This window comes from Alosa sapidissima, chromosome 2, assembly GCF_018492685.1.
Source record: "Alosa sapidissima isolate fAloSap1 chromosome 2, fAloSap1.pri, whole genome shotgun sequence".
Lineage (NCBI taxonomy): Eukaryota > Metazoa > Chordata > Actinopteri > Clupeiformes > Clupeidae > Alosa > Alosa sapidissima.
Window position 1 is genome coordinate 44,136,051 of NC_055958.1, and position 14,302 is coordinate 44,150,352.

General features: G+C 44.2%; 1 protein-coding gene across 23 annotated transcripts in view; it reads left to right on the plus strand.

Annotated features, from left to right (window-relative positions):
• LOC121703415 (ribosomal RNA processing protein 1 homolog B-like) overlaps positions 1–14,302 on the plus strand; it is a 43,854-nt gene that overhangs the window by 23,522 nt on the left and 6,030 nt on the right. For 3 of the 23 annotated variants that reach the window (XM_042084254.1, XM_042084255.1, XM_042084264.1), the window contains 2 exons: positions 6,834–9,493; positions 11,741–11,824. In XM_042084254.1, coding sequence (XP_041940188.1) covers positions 6,834–9,493; positions 11,741–11,824 — 2,744 coding nt within the window. The remainder of the gene's footprint in view (positions 1–6,833; positions 9,494–11,740; positions 11,825–14,302) is intronic. The other 20 variants (XM_042084258.1, XM_042084259.1, XM_042084260.1 and 17 more) reach the window with 20 other exon arrangements.

Here is a 14,302-nt window from a genome sequence, read left to right on the forward strand (position 1 = left end):
GGGGAGTTGTAGTAGTCTCAGCAGTGTGTGTGTGTGTTGTATGGAGTTGGGGAGTTGTAGTAGTCTCAGCAGTGTGTGTGTGTGTTGTATGGAGTTGGGGAGTTGTAGTAGTCTCAGCAGTGTGTGTGTGTGTGTGTGTGTGTGTGTGTGTGTGTGTGTGTGTTGTATGGAGTTGGGGAGTTGTAGTAGTCTCAGCAGTGTGTGTGTGTGTTGTATGGAGTTGGGGAGTTGTAGTAGTCTCAGCAGTGTGTGTGTGTGTGTGTGTGTGTTGTATGGAGTTGGGGAGTTGTAGTAGTCTCAGCAGTGTGTGTGTGTGTGTGTGTGTGTTTACCTCACCAAGGGGAAAAGACTATAGGCATCAGGCTTGACTTAAACATTATTTTCCCTAGTTAAAATTTTTCCTAAGATGAAATGTAGCAAAATAACACTTATATATCAATGTAGCGTGTAGTTGTTGTTGTTGTTGTTGTTGTTGTTGTTACTGTTGTTACTACTATGCTAGAGTAAATGCCTATGCTAGTGTGAATGCCTATGCTAGTGAACATGCCTATGCTAGTGAACATGCCTATGCTAGTGTGAATGCCTATGCTAGTGAACATGCCTATGCTAGTGAACATGCCTATGCTAGTGTGAATGCCTATGCTAGTGAACATGCCTATGCTGGTGTAAATGCTAGTGTAGTGTTGGGCGGTATGACCAAAAATGTATATCACAGTATTTTTCAAAATGGTTTCACGGTATATGACAGTATTTTTTTTTTCATGCATAATCAGGTGTTCACAGCATTTTCTACAGGTTGAGAGAGGAATTACTGCAGTAGATTGACTTTGGATGGTCTATTTTATTGTCGTGATGAGTGAATATTGTAGAATAACTCCACACTAGTAGTAATGCAGGTTTGCATGGCCCCAGAAAATGATGCTGTTTACAAAAAGAGACACTTTTACTGTGCAACATTTTGTATAACACCAATACAAAAAGTAGTGCAACTTGCAATAATCATACTTTTTTTTAAAATGATACAATTAAAAATAAAAACTCTCTGCTAATATGCTTACTCTGTCAGATCGGCCTATCAGAAACATGCCTTAGTGTTATTGTGTGGTTTACATCAGTGTTTCTCAAACTTTTTTCAGACGAAGGACCACTTACCAATAAAAAAGAAACGCATGGACCACCTAGCTAAAAAAAAACCTCCTTCAACAGTATATTATCCTACACAATAGGCCTACTCACTGAATCACCTTGCTTATTGTCTTTGCACTTTGCTTATTGTGTCAGAGGATTCATATGATTTAAATTGGCATATCTTACATAGACCGTGTTGCAGAACTGTTTGGATTTACATACAAGTTGGTTCAATATTGCAAACACTTCATCTATATTATATTTCACCACGTCTGCTCACGGACCACTTGGGATAGCTTGCGGACCACCAGTGGTCCCTGGACCACACTTTGGGAAAAACTGGTTTACATGACGTTAGTGGTAGGCTAACGATAACTTCATGTGGATGTCTTGTTCGCCTGCCATGAGCTTTGGTTCGGTTCACTAGGCAAAACGTTAACAAAAAAGTTTTGGTGCACTGATGACAGTCAGGATCATCTCTAACTAGCCAGCTAGTATTGCTCAGTTCATGTATATAACATGCTTTACTTGCTACCTGGATAATTTCAGCTAGTGTTGCTCAGTGCATGTATATAACATGCTTTACTTGCTACCTGGATAATTTCAGCTAGTATTGCTCAGTGCATGTCTATAACATGCTTTACTTGCTACCTGGATAATTTCAGCTAGTATTGCTCAGTGCATGTCTATAACATGCTTTACTTGCTACCTGGATAATTTCAGTGCATGTCTATAACATGCTTTACTTGCTACCTGGATAATTTCAGCTAGTATTGCTCAGTGCATGTCTATAACATGCTTTACTTGCTACCTGGATAATTTCAGCTAGTATTGCTCAGTGCATGTCTATAACATGCTTTACTTGCTACCTGGATCATCTCTAACTAGCCAGCTAGTATTGCTCAGTGCATGTCTATAACATGCTTTACTTGCTACCTGGATCATCTCTAACTAGCCAGCTAGTATTGTTCAGTTCATGTATATAACATGCTTTACTTGCTACCTGGATCATCTCTAACTAGCCAGCTAGTATTGTTCAGTTCATGTATATAACATGCTTTACTTGCTACCTGGATAATTTCAGCGAATATTCTTAAGGTAAGATGAATAAGATAATTAAACTTCACTGTGTTCGGTGGGTTGCTAAGTAACGGCATCGCCAACTAGCCAGCTAGTAACAGCTGTTGAATAATCTCAGTGGAAACTAGAATTTTCGTGCCGGTAAATCCCTTTCAATGCATGTATCCCTTAACATTTTTCCTTAATTAACCCTTAAAACCCGATTGACGCAAAGTGCGTCAAAAAACACACCCTTTCTTCTCTGTTACATTGCTCCGCGACTGTTCATCACAACGAGATAAAACTTTTATTTTATGACAGAGAAGAAGGGGCTTTCCAAAGAGACTACGCACTTGTCTGTACGATCAAGTATGAAAATTAAAAAAAATCATGAAATTAAATAAAATTGCATCATATTTAAAGTCTATCCTTCTCGGCGTTCACCTGCGCACCCATTACTCTCGTTTGAATTACTCGCGAACCCGTGATCGCATAGATATGGCAAGCATATCAGACGAAAGAGGAGAAACAGGGCTATCCATTGGTACCATGGATATCGATCTTTCTGGCTTATAAAAACAGACGAAGTGATTGCAAAATATTAACGTCATGTACACAAACCAACGCTGCACACCCATTACTCTCGGAGTAATTACTCGCGGACCCGTGATCGGATATATATGCCACCTATGTTAGATGAAAGAGGAGACACAGAGCTATCGTTTGATACCAAATACATCCTTCTGGGTTATAAAACAGACGAAGTGACAGCAAAATAATAACTTCATATAGCTGGACTTACCCCACGTTTTTGTCTGTTTTTGTGGCAAAGCATGTTTATAACCCAACGCTATCGTGTGTTTCTCTATGGCAAAACATGTTCATAATCCGGTTTTGAGATCCTAGCAAATTCCTGCATGGCATCCAATTCAAGGCTCACATTGCATCCCAATTTGTTGAACAAAGAAACACCTTTTTTGCCTTTACTTTGTTCATGGCAATGCAGTAAAAAGTTGAGAATCATCATGAGTGCATACACCATAGTCACACATGCTAACAGGCAAACTTGGGTCAAGTCAGGTCAGATCAGTTCGTGTCACAGATATGGAGCGCAGAATGGTCATTTTTCATCGCTAAATAAAAAATGGCATTTATTTCCGTAAATCACACACCACATATTTCTGTAAATTGCTCAGCCCCAGAGTATCCCTCCAACATGGCAATTATATTGCCCGTTTCGGGACCGTCTGCCCTACACACACATGAAATGCATGTAGAGCTATGAGCTTGCTGTGGTGAGATACAGGTCAAAATATAAGAATTTTTATAATATGATTTTTATATTTTAATTCTTTAAAAATCTAAATAAAATCAATGCTAGTAGTAGTAGCAGATCTGGATAGCCTAGACTCTGCTGAAAAAAACAATATATAATATGTGTGTGTGGCACTTACAATGACCAGAATAAATCCTTATGAATAAAGGTAGTGAAAATGCCCTAAAAACAGCTTAGGGTTCTAAGGGTTAAAGAAACAATTTAAGGTATTCTGTACAACACCCTTAAATAAATCCCTTACCTAAGGAAAAATTGAGCCTTAAGGGTCATACTTCAGGGGAAAAAAAAATATGCTAGTGATATATATTAAATCACCCCTGCTAGTGATGTACATTAAAACACCCCTGCCAGCACTATGCTAGTGATATACATTAAAACACCCATGCCATCAATATGCTAGTGATATATATTAAATCACCCCTGCTAGTGATATACATTAAAACACCCCTGCCATCAATATGCTAGTGATATATATTAAATCACCCCTGCTAGTGATGTACATTAAAACACCCCTGCCAGCACTATGCTAGTGATATACATTAAAACACCCCTGCCATCAATATGCTAGTGATATATATTAAATCACCCCTGCTAGTGATGTACATTAAAACACCCCTGCCATCAATATGCTAGTGATATATATTAAATCACCCCTGCTAGTGATGTACATTAAAACACCCCTGCCAGCACTATGCTAGTGATGTACATTAAAACACCCCTGCCAGCACTATGCTAGTGATGTACATTAAAACACCCCTGCCAGCACTATGCTAGTGATGTACATTAAAACACCCCTGCTAGTGATATACATTAAAACACCCCTGCCAGCACTATGCTAGTGATATACATTAAAACACCCCTGCCATCAATATGCTAGTGATATATATTAAATCACCCCTGCTAGTGATGTACATTAAAACACCCCTGCCAGCACTATGCTAGTGATGTACATTAAAACACCCCTGCTAGTGATATACATTAAAACACCCCTGCCAGCACTATGCTAGTGATATACATTAAAACACCCCTGCCATCAATATGCTAGTGATATACATTAAAACACCCCTGCCAAAATGGTTCACTCTACTAATCATCTACGAAACCCCTGTATAGTGGTGCTGTCCGGTTTCCCCACGAGAACCCAGGAAGTTCACACAGAGTTTGAATTGTGGTGAGTTAGAGGTCTGCACAGGACTGCTTTTTCCGCTCCCGCAATATTCTGTTTGAAGACAAAGAAAGTGCAAGTGAATGTTTGTACCTAATTTCAGGGGAAAACCCTCCCTACAGGCATTTATGATCTATACATTTCTCAAAAATGTGAGGACTTAGACGTTGACTTGATTTGTTGATCTGTTTTCTGTGAGTCAAAGTGAATATTTGGATGACATGGATTTTGTTGAGGTTTATTCACCACAGTGGGATGTACATAAGCTCAGTGACCTTTGACCTCAGTCTACCAAAATCTTACAAGTTATTCTTTGGGTCCAAGTGACTGTTTCTAGCCCTGAGATATGTTGGAGATATCACATTTACAGAAATTGGACCTACGGGTATACTGGTTTATGTCACCCGATGATGTCACTTTCAGTTATCTTAAGGTCCCTTGTGTAACGTTTTCAGTTGTTTGTTAACAAAATCAACATTTCCCATTCATAAATGTGGCCCCATTCATGTTTAATTACCACCACCACCAAATTGAAGCATACCTATTGGCTTAGAAATCCTCATTTACATTTACATAGCGCACTGTCGACTCGCCGTGTGCCATTTTAAAATAACGGTGGCCAGCAATGGACATATGCGAAATACAGCTCAGTCTTTGGCGTCTGCATGCATAGAAAAAAATAGCTTGGATTCATCTGCAGAATTTCCCTACATTCAGCAATGTATGTCCCCGGTTCACTTGATCTCTAGTTTCTAGACCCAGAGACAGTTGACAACCTAACATCGTTGTACTAGGACTAGTAAACTACCACAAAGTTGCTGAACGTGTGTTATTTCAGGTTAGTTTGAATTGCAACAATATACAAGTTTAACTAAAGTCCTTAGCTGCTACCTAGGTAGCGAACATAACTAGCTGTTCCCATTTACTTTCCGTTTACTGTGCTAAAGTTAGCTAGCTAGCTCAGTTAACAGACAAAATGAAACTATGTATTCCGTGTCCGAAAGAGTGTTTCATTGGCATCACACAAGCAATGGCAATAAAATAGTACACAAAATGTTATTAATATGTTTTTATTGCTTATTCAGAGAGAAGTTTATGCTTCGACGAGCCTGGGAGTCCAGAACCAGTGCCAGTTTTGATGTGTGACTGCTCCCGTAGTTCTAAACGAGGTAGCACTTGAGACGTTGGGTGCTATGTAACTCCTAACCACTAGGTGGGAGAATTTCTTACACAGGGGGGCTTTAAGGAATATATTACACTCAGGACAACTAAATCTAGTTTGGATTTGATCAGTAAACATGACTGATGAAAATATATCCTAATTTTTCCACCATAAATGACCTTAACATTATTTTTTAACCAATCATTGCAGTAAATATGTATTTGACATCACTGGCTAGTCCACAGATGGCCCTTTCATGTGGCAAAGGAATTTTGAAAAAAGGAGGTTGCTCATCGGAGATATTCAGGTCTGAATATTGATATTTTTGGGGTATTTGCCAAAAGGCATGGACAAGTGCAGTCCTGGACTGACACCAGTCACAGTTTACACCTTGTAACTCGTTTTAGGGGCCGTCTACACAATGCTGTTTTTTTTGAAACTGGTGAATTTTTGTTATTGGTTACACCTTGCGTGTACACCACGCCGGCAGTTTAGGAGACTGTAACCGATAGTTTTTGTAACCGGGTTCCGAAGTGGGAATTTTTGAAACCGCCGGCTAACTTTTGCCGTGTAGACGCGTGTAGAGGGCACAGCCGGCAATTTTATGACGACATAGCCCCACCTCTCAACTCAGCCACCGCACTCAAAAAACAAGGAGGGGGTCTTAACTCCCCCTGTGTTGTTTCAAATGTTGTACTATTAAGTTGAGTGTAGACACCGCGACACAGGTTCGTGGATATGAGCGTCGCGATTACGGTTTCGATACAGTTACAGCCCTAGTGTGTATGTGTGTGTGTGTGTATGTGTGTACTAACCCTAGCCAGTAGACTATTACCAGTAGGTAAGAACACATTTGATCACTCATTCGCTCACTTACGCACGCACACACACACACACACACACACACACACACACACACACACACACACACACACAGACACACACACACGGTCTCACTGGATGAGCGTTTGCTGGTCCTGCAGGGAAGGATGGCCAGGCAGAGACACAAGAAAGCGGCCACAAGAGCAAACACAAGAAGAAGAAGAAGAAGGACACGCCCACACAGGAAGCTGTTCCCGCTGAGGACACGCCCACACAGGAAGCTGTTCCCGCTGAGGACACGCCAACACAGGAAGCAACTGCCGCAGAGGACACGCCCACACAGGAAGCAACTGCCGCAGAGGACACGCCCACACAGGAAGCAGCTCCCACTGAGGACACGCCTACACAGGAAGCAACTGCCACAGAGGACACGCCCACACAGGAAGCAACTCCCGCTGAGGACACGCCCACACAGGAAGCAACTCCCGCTGAGGACACGCCCACACCGGAAGCAGCTCCGGCAGAGGACACGCCCACACCGGAAGCAGCTCCTGCAGAGGACACGCCCACACCGGAAGCAGCTCCTGCAGAGGACACGCCCACACCGGAAGCAGCTCCTGCAGAGGACACGCCCACACCGGAAGCAACTCCCGTTGAGGACACGCCCACACCGGAAGCAGCTCCTGCAGAGGACACGCCCACACCGGAAGCAACTCCCGTTGAGGACACGCCCACACTGGAAGCAGCTCCTGCAGAGGACACGCCTACACAGGAACCAGTTACACCTTTAGACACGCCCTCACAGGAAGCCACTTCTACTGAGGACACGCCCACACAGGAAGCAGCTCCCACTGAGGACACGCCCTCACAGGAAGCAGCTCCTACTGAGGACACGCCCACACAGGAAGCAGCTCCTACTGAGGACACGCCCACACAGGAAGCAGCTCCCACTATGGATCCACCTGCAGAGAAAACGGTAGACACGCCTTCTATCTTACAGGCCACGCCCCCTGCAGAAGATGAGCCTATTGTGTTGGACACTGTCTGCGTGATGTCAGACCGTTCGTCAGTGTCACTGCAGCAGCAGGAGGGAGAGGCCTCTGAATCCAGCCAATCAATAACAGAGGCTCCCGCAAGTTGCCAATCAGAGGCAGGGATTGCAGGGGAAGTGCAGCCAGCAGAAGGAAAACCCAGGAAGAGGAAGAAGAGAAGCAGGAAGGAGGAAGAGGAAACGCATCATCACCAGCAGCCCAGTCTAGAAGCAGCTTACACACACATACCTGAGTCTGCTGAGGTCACAGACGAACACACACCTGAAGAAGCAATAGCAGATGAGGTGATTACAGAGACGCCACTAAAGAAGAAGAAAAAGAAGAAAGTAGTGAACGCTCCAGAAGAGAGCAGCGACACACACACACTCGACACGTTGGACACACACACACTCGACACGGACACACACACACCTGAGGTCACAGATGAGGTGATTACAGAGACGCCACTAAAGAAGAAGAAAAAGAAGAAAGCAGTGAACGCTCCAGAAGAGAGCAGCGACACACACACACTCGACACGACAGACGCACACACACTCGACACGACAGACAGACCCACACCTGAAGAAGCAATATCAGATGAGGTGATTACAGAGACGCCACTAAAGAAGAAGAAAAAGAAGAAAGCAGTGAACGCTCCAGAAGAGAGCAGCGACACACACACACTCGACACGACAGACGCACACACACTCGACACGACAGACAGACCCACACCTGAAGAAGCAATATCAGATGAGGTGATTACAGAGACGCCACTAAAGAAGAAGAAAAAGAAGAAAGCAGTGAACGCTCCAGAAGAGAGCAGCGACACACACACACTCGACACGTTGGACACACACACACTCGACACGGACACACACACACCTGAAGAAGCAATAGCAGATGAGGTGATTACAGAGACGCCACTAAAGATGAAGAAAAAGAAGAAAGTGGTGAACGTTCCAGAAGAAAGCAGCGATACACACACACTCGACACGTTGGACACACACACACCTGAGACGCCAGGTGCAGACAAAGTGAACGGAGATACCCCTCTGAAGAAGAAGAGAAAAGTGGTGAACGCTCCAGAAGAGAGCAGCGACACACACACACCTGAGACGTCAGACAGACCCACACCTGAAGAAGCAATATCAGATGAGGTGATTACAGAGACGCCACTAAAGAAGAAGAAAAAGAAGAAAGTAGTGAACGCTCCAGAAGAGAGCAGCGACACACACACACTCGACACGTTGGACACACACACACCTGAGGTCACAGATGAGGTGATTACAGAGACGCCACTAAAGAAAAAGAAAAAGAAGAAAGCAGTGAACGCTCCAGAAGAGAGCAGCGACACACACACACCTGAAACGTCAGACACACACACACCTGAAACGTCAGACACACACACACCTGAGGTCACAGATGAGGTGATTACAGAGACGCCACTAAAGAAAAAGAAAAAGAAGAAAGCAGTGAACGTTCCAGAAGAGAGCAGCGACACACACACACTCGACACGTTGGACACACACACTCTCGACACGGACACACACACACCTGAGGTCACAGATGAGGTGATTACAGAGACGCCACTAAAGAAGAAGAAAAAGAAGAAAGCAGTGAACGTTCCAGAAGAGAGCAGCGACACACACACACTCGACACGTTGGACACACACACTCTCGACACGACAGACGCACACACACCTGAAGAGATGGTTGCTGTCAGCAATGCTGTGAAGAAGAAGACATTGGTGGATGGAGAAGTGAAAGAAAAGACAGGAGGGCATCAGAAGGTAACGTGAGCACACACACGCGCACACATGCGCACACATGCACACACATGCACACACACATGCACGCACACACACACACAAACATGCGCACACACACATACGCACACACATATATACACACACATTTAATATACCATACTCAACACCAGCACACCATACTCAACAGTCACACCATACTCCACCGTCACACCATACTCCACCATACTCAACACAGTCAAACTATACTCGACACCATACTCAACAGTCACACTATACTCGACACCATACTCAACACCATCACACTATACTCAACACCATTGCACCATACTCCACCATACTCAACACCGTCGCACCATACTCAACACCATCACACTATACTCAACACCATACTCCACCATACTCAACACCATCACACTATACTCAACACCATTGCACCATACTCCACCATACTCAACACCGTTGCACTATACTCAACACCGTCGCACTATACTCAACACCATTGCACCATACTCCACCATACTCAACACCGTTGCACTATACTCAACACCGTCGCACTATACTCAACACCATTGCACCATACTCCACCATACTCAACACCATCACACTATACTCAACACCATCGCACTATACTCAACACCATCGCACCATACTCAACACCATCGCACCATACTCAACACCATCGCACCATACTCAACACCATCGCACCATACTCAACACCATCGCACCATACTCAACACTGTCGCACTATACTCAACACCATACTCCACCATACTCAACACCATCACACCATACTCCACCAAACTCAACACCGTTGCACTATACTCAACCAAACTCAACACTGTTGCACTATACTCAACACCATCGCACCATACTCAACACCATCACACTATACTCAACACCATTGCACCATACTCAACACCATCGCACCATACTCAACACCATCGCACCATACTCCACCATACTCAACACCTCCACAGACCATTACAGTCCCACTATCCAGGTAAACGGGGCTGGTACAGGAACCCTCCTAAATTTAGCTGTTGTGTCTCCACTGCTTACAGGACCTACCTATATGCAGACTTTGCTGCATGATCGTGACGCTAATTAGATTAAAATGCCATAGCTGCTGCTGTCCCACACTGATACTCCTTCGCTAAATCCTTTAGCATTTTGTTTACGTGTTCAGTAACTTAAACATTCTTACTACCTAAATTAACCTATCCACCTTGGAGGCTAAAAATATCCGTGCTAGTTTCAAACATCAACATTTTTGCAACAGTTTAAGCTATTTTACGCAAATACCTTCAAATGGAGTAAACTGAAGTCAATAGACACCACAGGCTACTCCGAGTAGCTTTTTCAAATTAAATGTTGCATTATATAGGTTGCATTTGTAATTACTTGATAAATGAACCTACCATGAAACTTCTGATTAGTGAAAGTCTATTTTGTTAGCTGACATAATTTTTTTTTATTCACATTGTACCTGAACTCAACAAGCTAATGTAGCCTAACCTGGAGTCCATTTAGCTGTAGCGTCTGCCTTGCTGAACTCAACAAGCTAATGTAGCCTAACCTGGAGTCCATTTAGCTGTAGCGTCTGCCTTGCTGAACTCAACAAGCTAATGTAGCCTAACCTGGAGTCCATTTAGCTGTAGCGTCTGCCTTGCTGAACTCAACAAGCTAATGTAGCCTAACCTGGAGTCCATTTAGCTGTAGCGTCTGCCTTGCTGAACTCAACAAGCTAATTTAGCCTAACCTAGAATCCATTTAGCTGTAGCGTCTGCCTTGCTGGGTTTAAAGGTGAATCCATTTAGCTGTAGCGTCGGCCTTGCTGGGTTTAAATGTGAATCCATTTAGCTGTAGCGTCTGCCTTGCTGGGTTTAAATGTGAATCCATTTAGCTGTAGCGTCGGCCTTGCTGGGTTTAAATGTGAATCCATTTAGCTGTAGCGTCGGCCTTGCTGGGTTTAAATGTGAATCCATTTAGCTGTAGCGTCTGCCTTGCTGGGTTTAAATGTGCGGTCATCTTCCGCTCAGCCTCGTTCACGTCTCACACCACTGCAGGAGTTCCTTGGTAACCGTGGTGATGCAGGTATTTGCTTCAACCTCTTCGCTGACGTTCTCAAAAATCTTCTTTAAGGGGCGGTTCTGGCAATGGACACACACACAAACTTTGTCAGTATGATTTTCAAGACACTATTCACTAGTGCTTCATTTTTATGTGTGTGTGTCTTTGTGTTTGCGCGCTTCTGTGTGTGTGTGTTAGAAGAAGCAGCTGAAGAAGGCAGGTTCCCAGTTCATTTCCTTTCAGAGTTCATCTCCTCCCAAACCTCTTTTCTGCAGAGGAAAGGTGGGCATGCACACACACACACACTCAGCAGCCGCTCCTCCACACACACACACACACACACACACACACACACACCCACAAACACACAGTTAGACACACACACACACACACACAGTTAGACACACACACACAAACACACACACACACACACAGCAGCCGCTCCTCCACACACACACACACAGTTAGACACACACACACACACAGCAGCCGCTCCTCCACACACACACACACTCAGCAGCCGCTCCTCCACACACACACACACACACACAAACACACAGTTAGACACACACACACACACACACACACACACACACACAGTTAGACACACACACACAAACACACACAAACACACAGTTAGACACACACACACAAACACACAGTTAGACACACACACACAAACACACACAAACACACAGTTACAAACACACACTCAGCAGCCGCTCCTCCACACACACACACACACACACACACACACACACACACACCCACAAACACACAGTTAGACACACACACTCAGCAGCCGCTCCTCCACACACACACACACACAAACACACAGTTAGACACACACCCACAAACACACAGTTAGACAAACACCCACAAACACACAGTTAGACACACACCCACAAACACACACACACTCAGCAGCCGCTCCTCCACCCACACACACACACTCACACACCCACAAACACACAGTTAGACACACACCCACAAACACACACACACACAGTTAGACACACACACACCCACACACACAGTTAGACACACACACACACACACACACACACACACACACACACACACACACACAGACACACACAGTTAGACACACACCCACAAACACACAGTTAGACACACACACACAAACACACACAAACACACACACACAGTTAGACACACACACACACACACACACACACAGTTAGACACACACACACAAACACACACACACACACACACACAGTTAGACACACACACACAAACACACACAAACACACAGTTAGACACACACACACAAACACACACAAACACACAGTTAGACACACACCCACAAACACCCACAAACACACAGTTAGACACACACCCACAAACACACACAAACACACAGTTAGACACACACACACAAACACACAGTTAGACACACACACACAAACACACAGTTAGACACACACACACAAACACACAGTTAGACACACACACACAAACACCCACAAACACACAGTTAGACACACACCCACAAACACACAGTTAGACACACACACACAAACACCCACAAACACACGGTTAGACACACACACACACACAAACACACAGTTAGACACACACACACAAACACACAGTTAGACACACACACACAAACACCCACAAACACACAGTTAGACACACACACACAAACACCCACAAACACACAGTTAGACACACACCCACAAACACACACAAACACACAGTTAGACACACACACACAAACACACAGTTAGACACACACACACCCACACCCACAAACACACAGTTAGACACACACACACACACACCCACAAACACACAGTTAGACACACACACACAAACACACAGTTAGACACACACACACAAACACCCACAAACACACAGTTAGACACACACACACAAACACCCACAAACACACAGTTAGACACACACACACAAACACACAGTTAGACAGTTAGACACACACACACAAACACACAGTTAGACACACACACACAAACACACAGTTAGACACACACACACAAACACCCACAAACACACAGTTAGACACACACACACACAAACACACACAAACACACAGTTAGACACACACACACACACACACACAGTTAGACCCACACCCACAAACACACAGTTAGACACACACACACACACACACACACACAGTTAGACACACACCCACAAACACACAGTTAGACACACACACACAAACACACACAAACACACAGTTAGACAAACACACACAAACACACAGTTAGACACACACACACAAACACCCACAAACACACAGTTAGACACACACACACAAACACACACAAACACACAGTTAGACACACACAAACACACAGTTAGACACACACACACAAACACCCACAAACACACAGTTAGACACACACACACACACACAAACACCCACAAACACACAGTTAGACACACACACACAAACACACACAAACACACACAAACACACAGTTAGACACACACACACACACACACACACACACACACACACACACACACACACACAGTTAGACCCACACCCACAAACACACAGTTAGACACACACACACACACACACACACACAAACACACAGTTAGACACACACACACAAACACACAGTTAGACACACACACACAAACACACAGTTAGACACACAGTTAGACACACACACACCCACAAACACACAGTTAGACACACACACACCCACAAACACACAGTTAGACACACACACACAAACACCCACAAACACAGTTAGA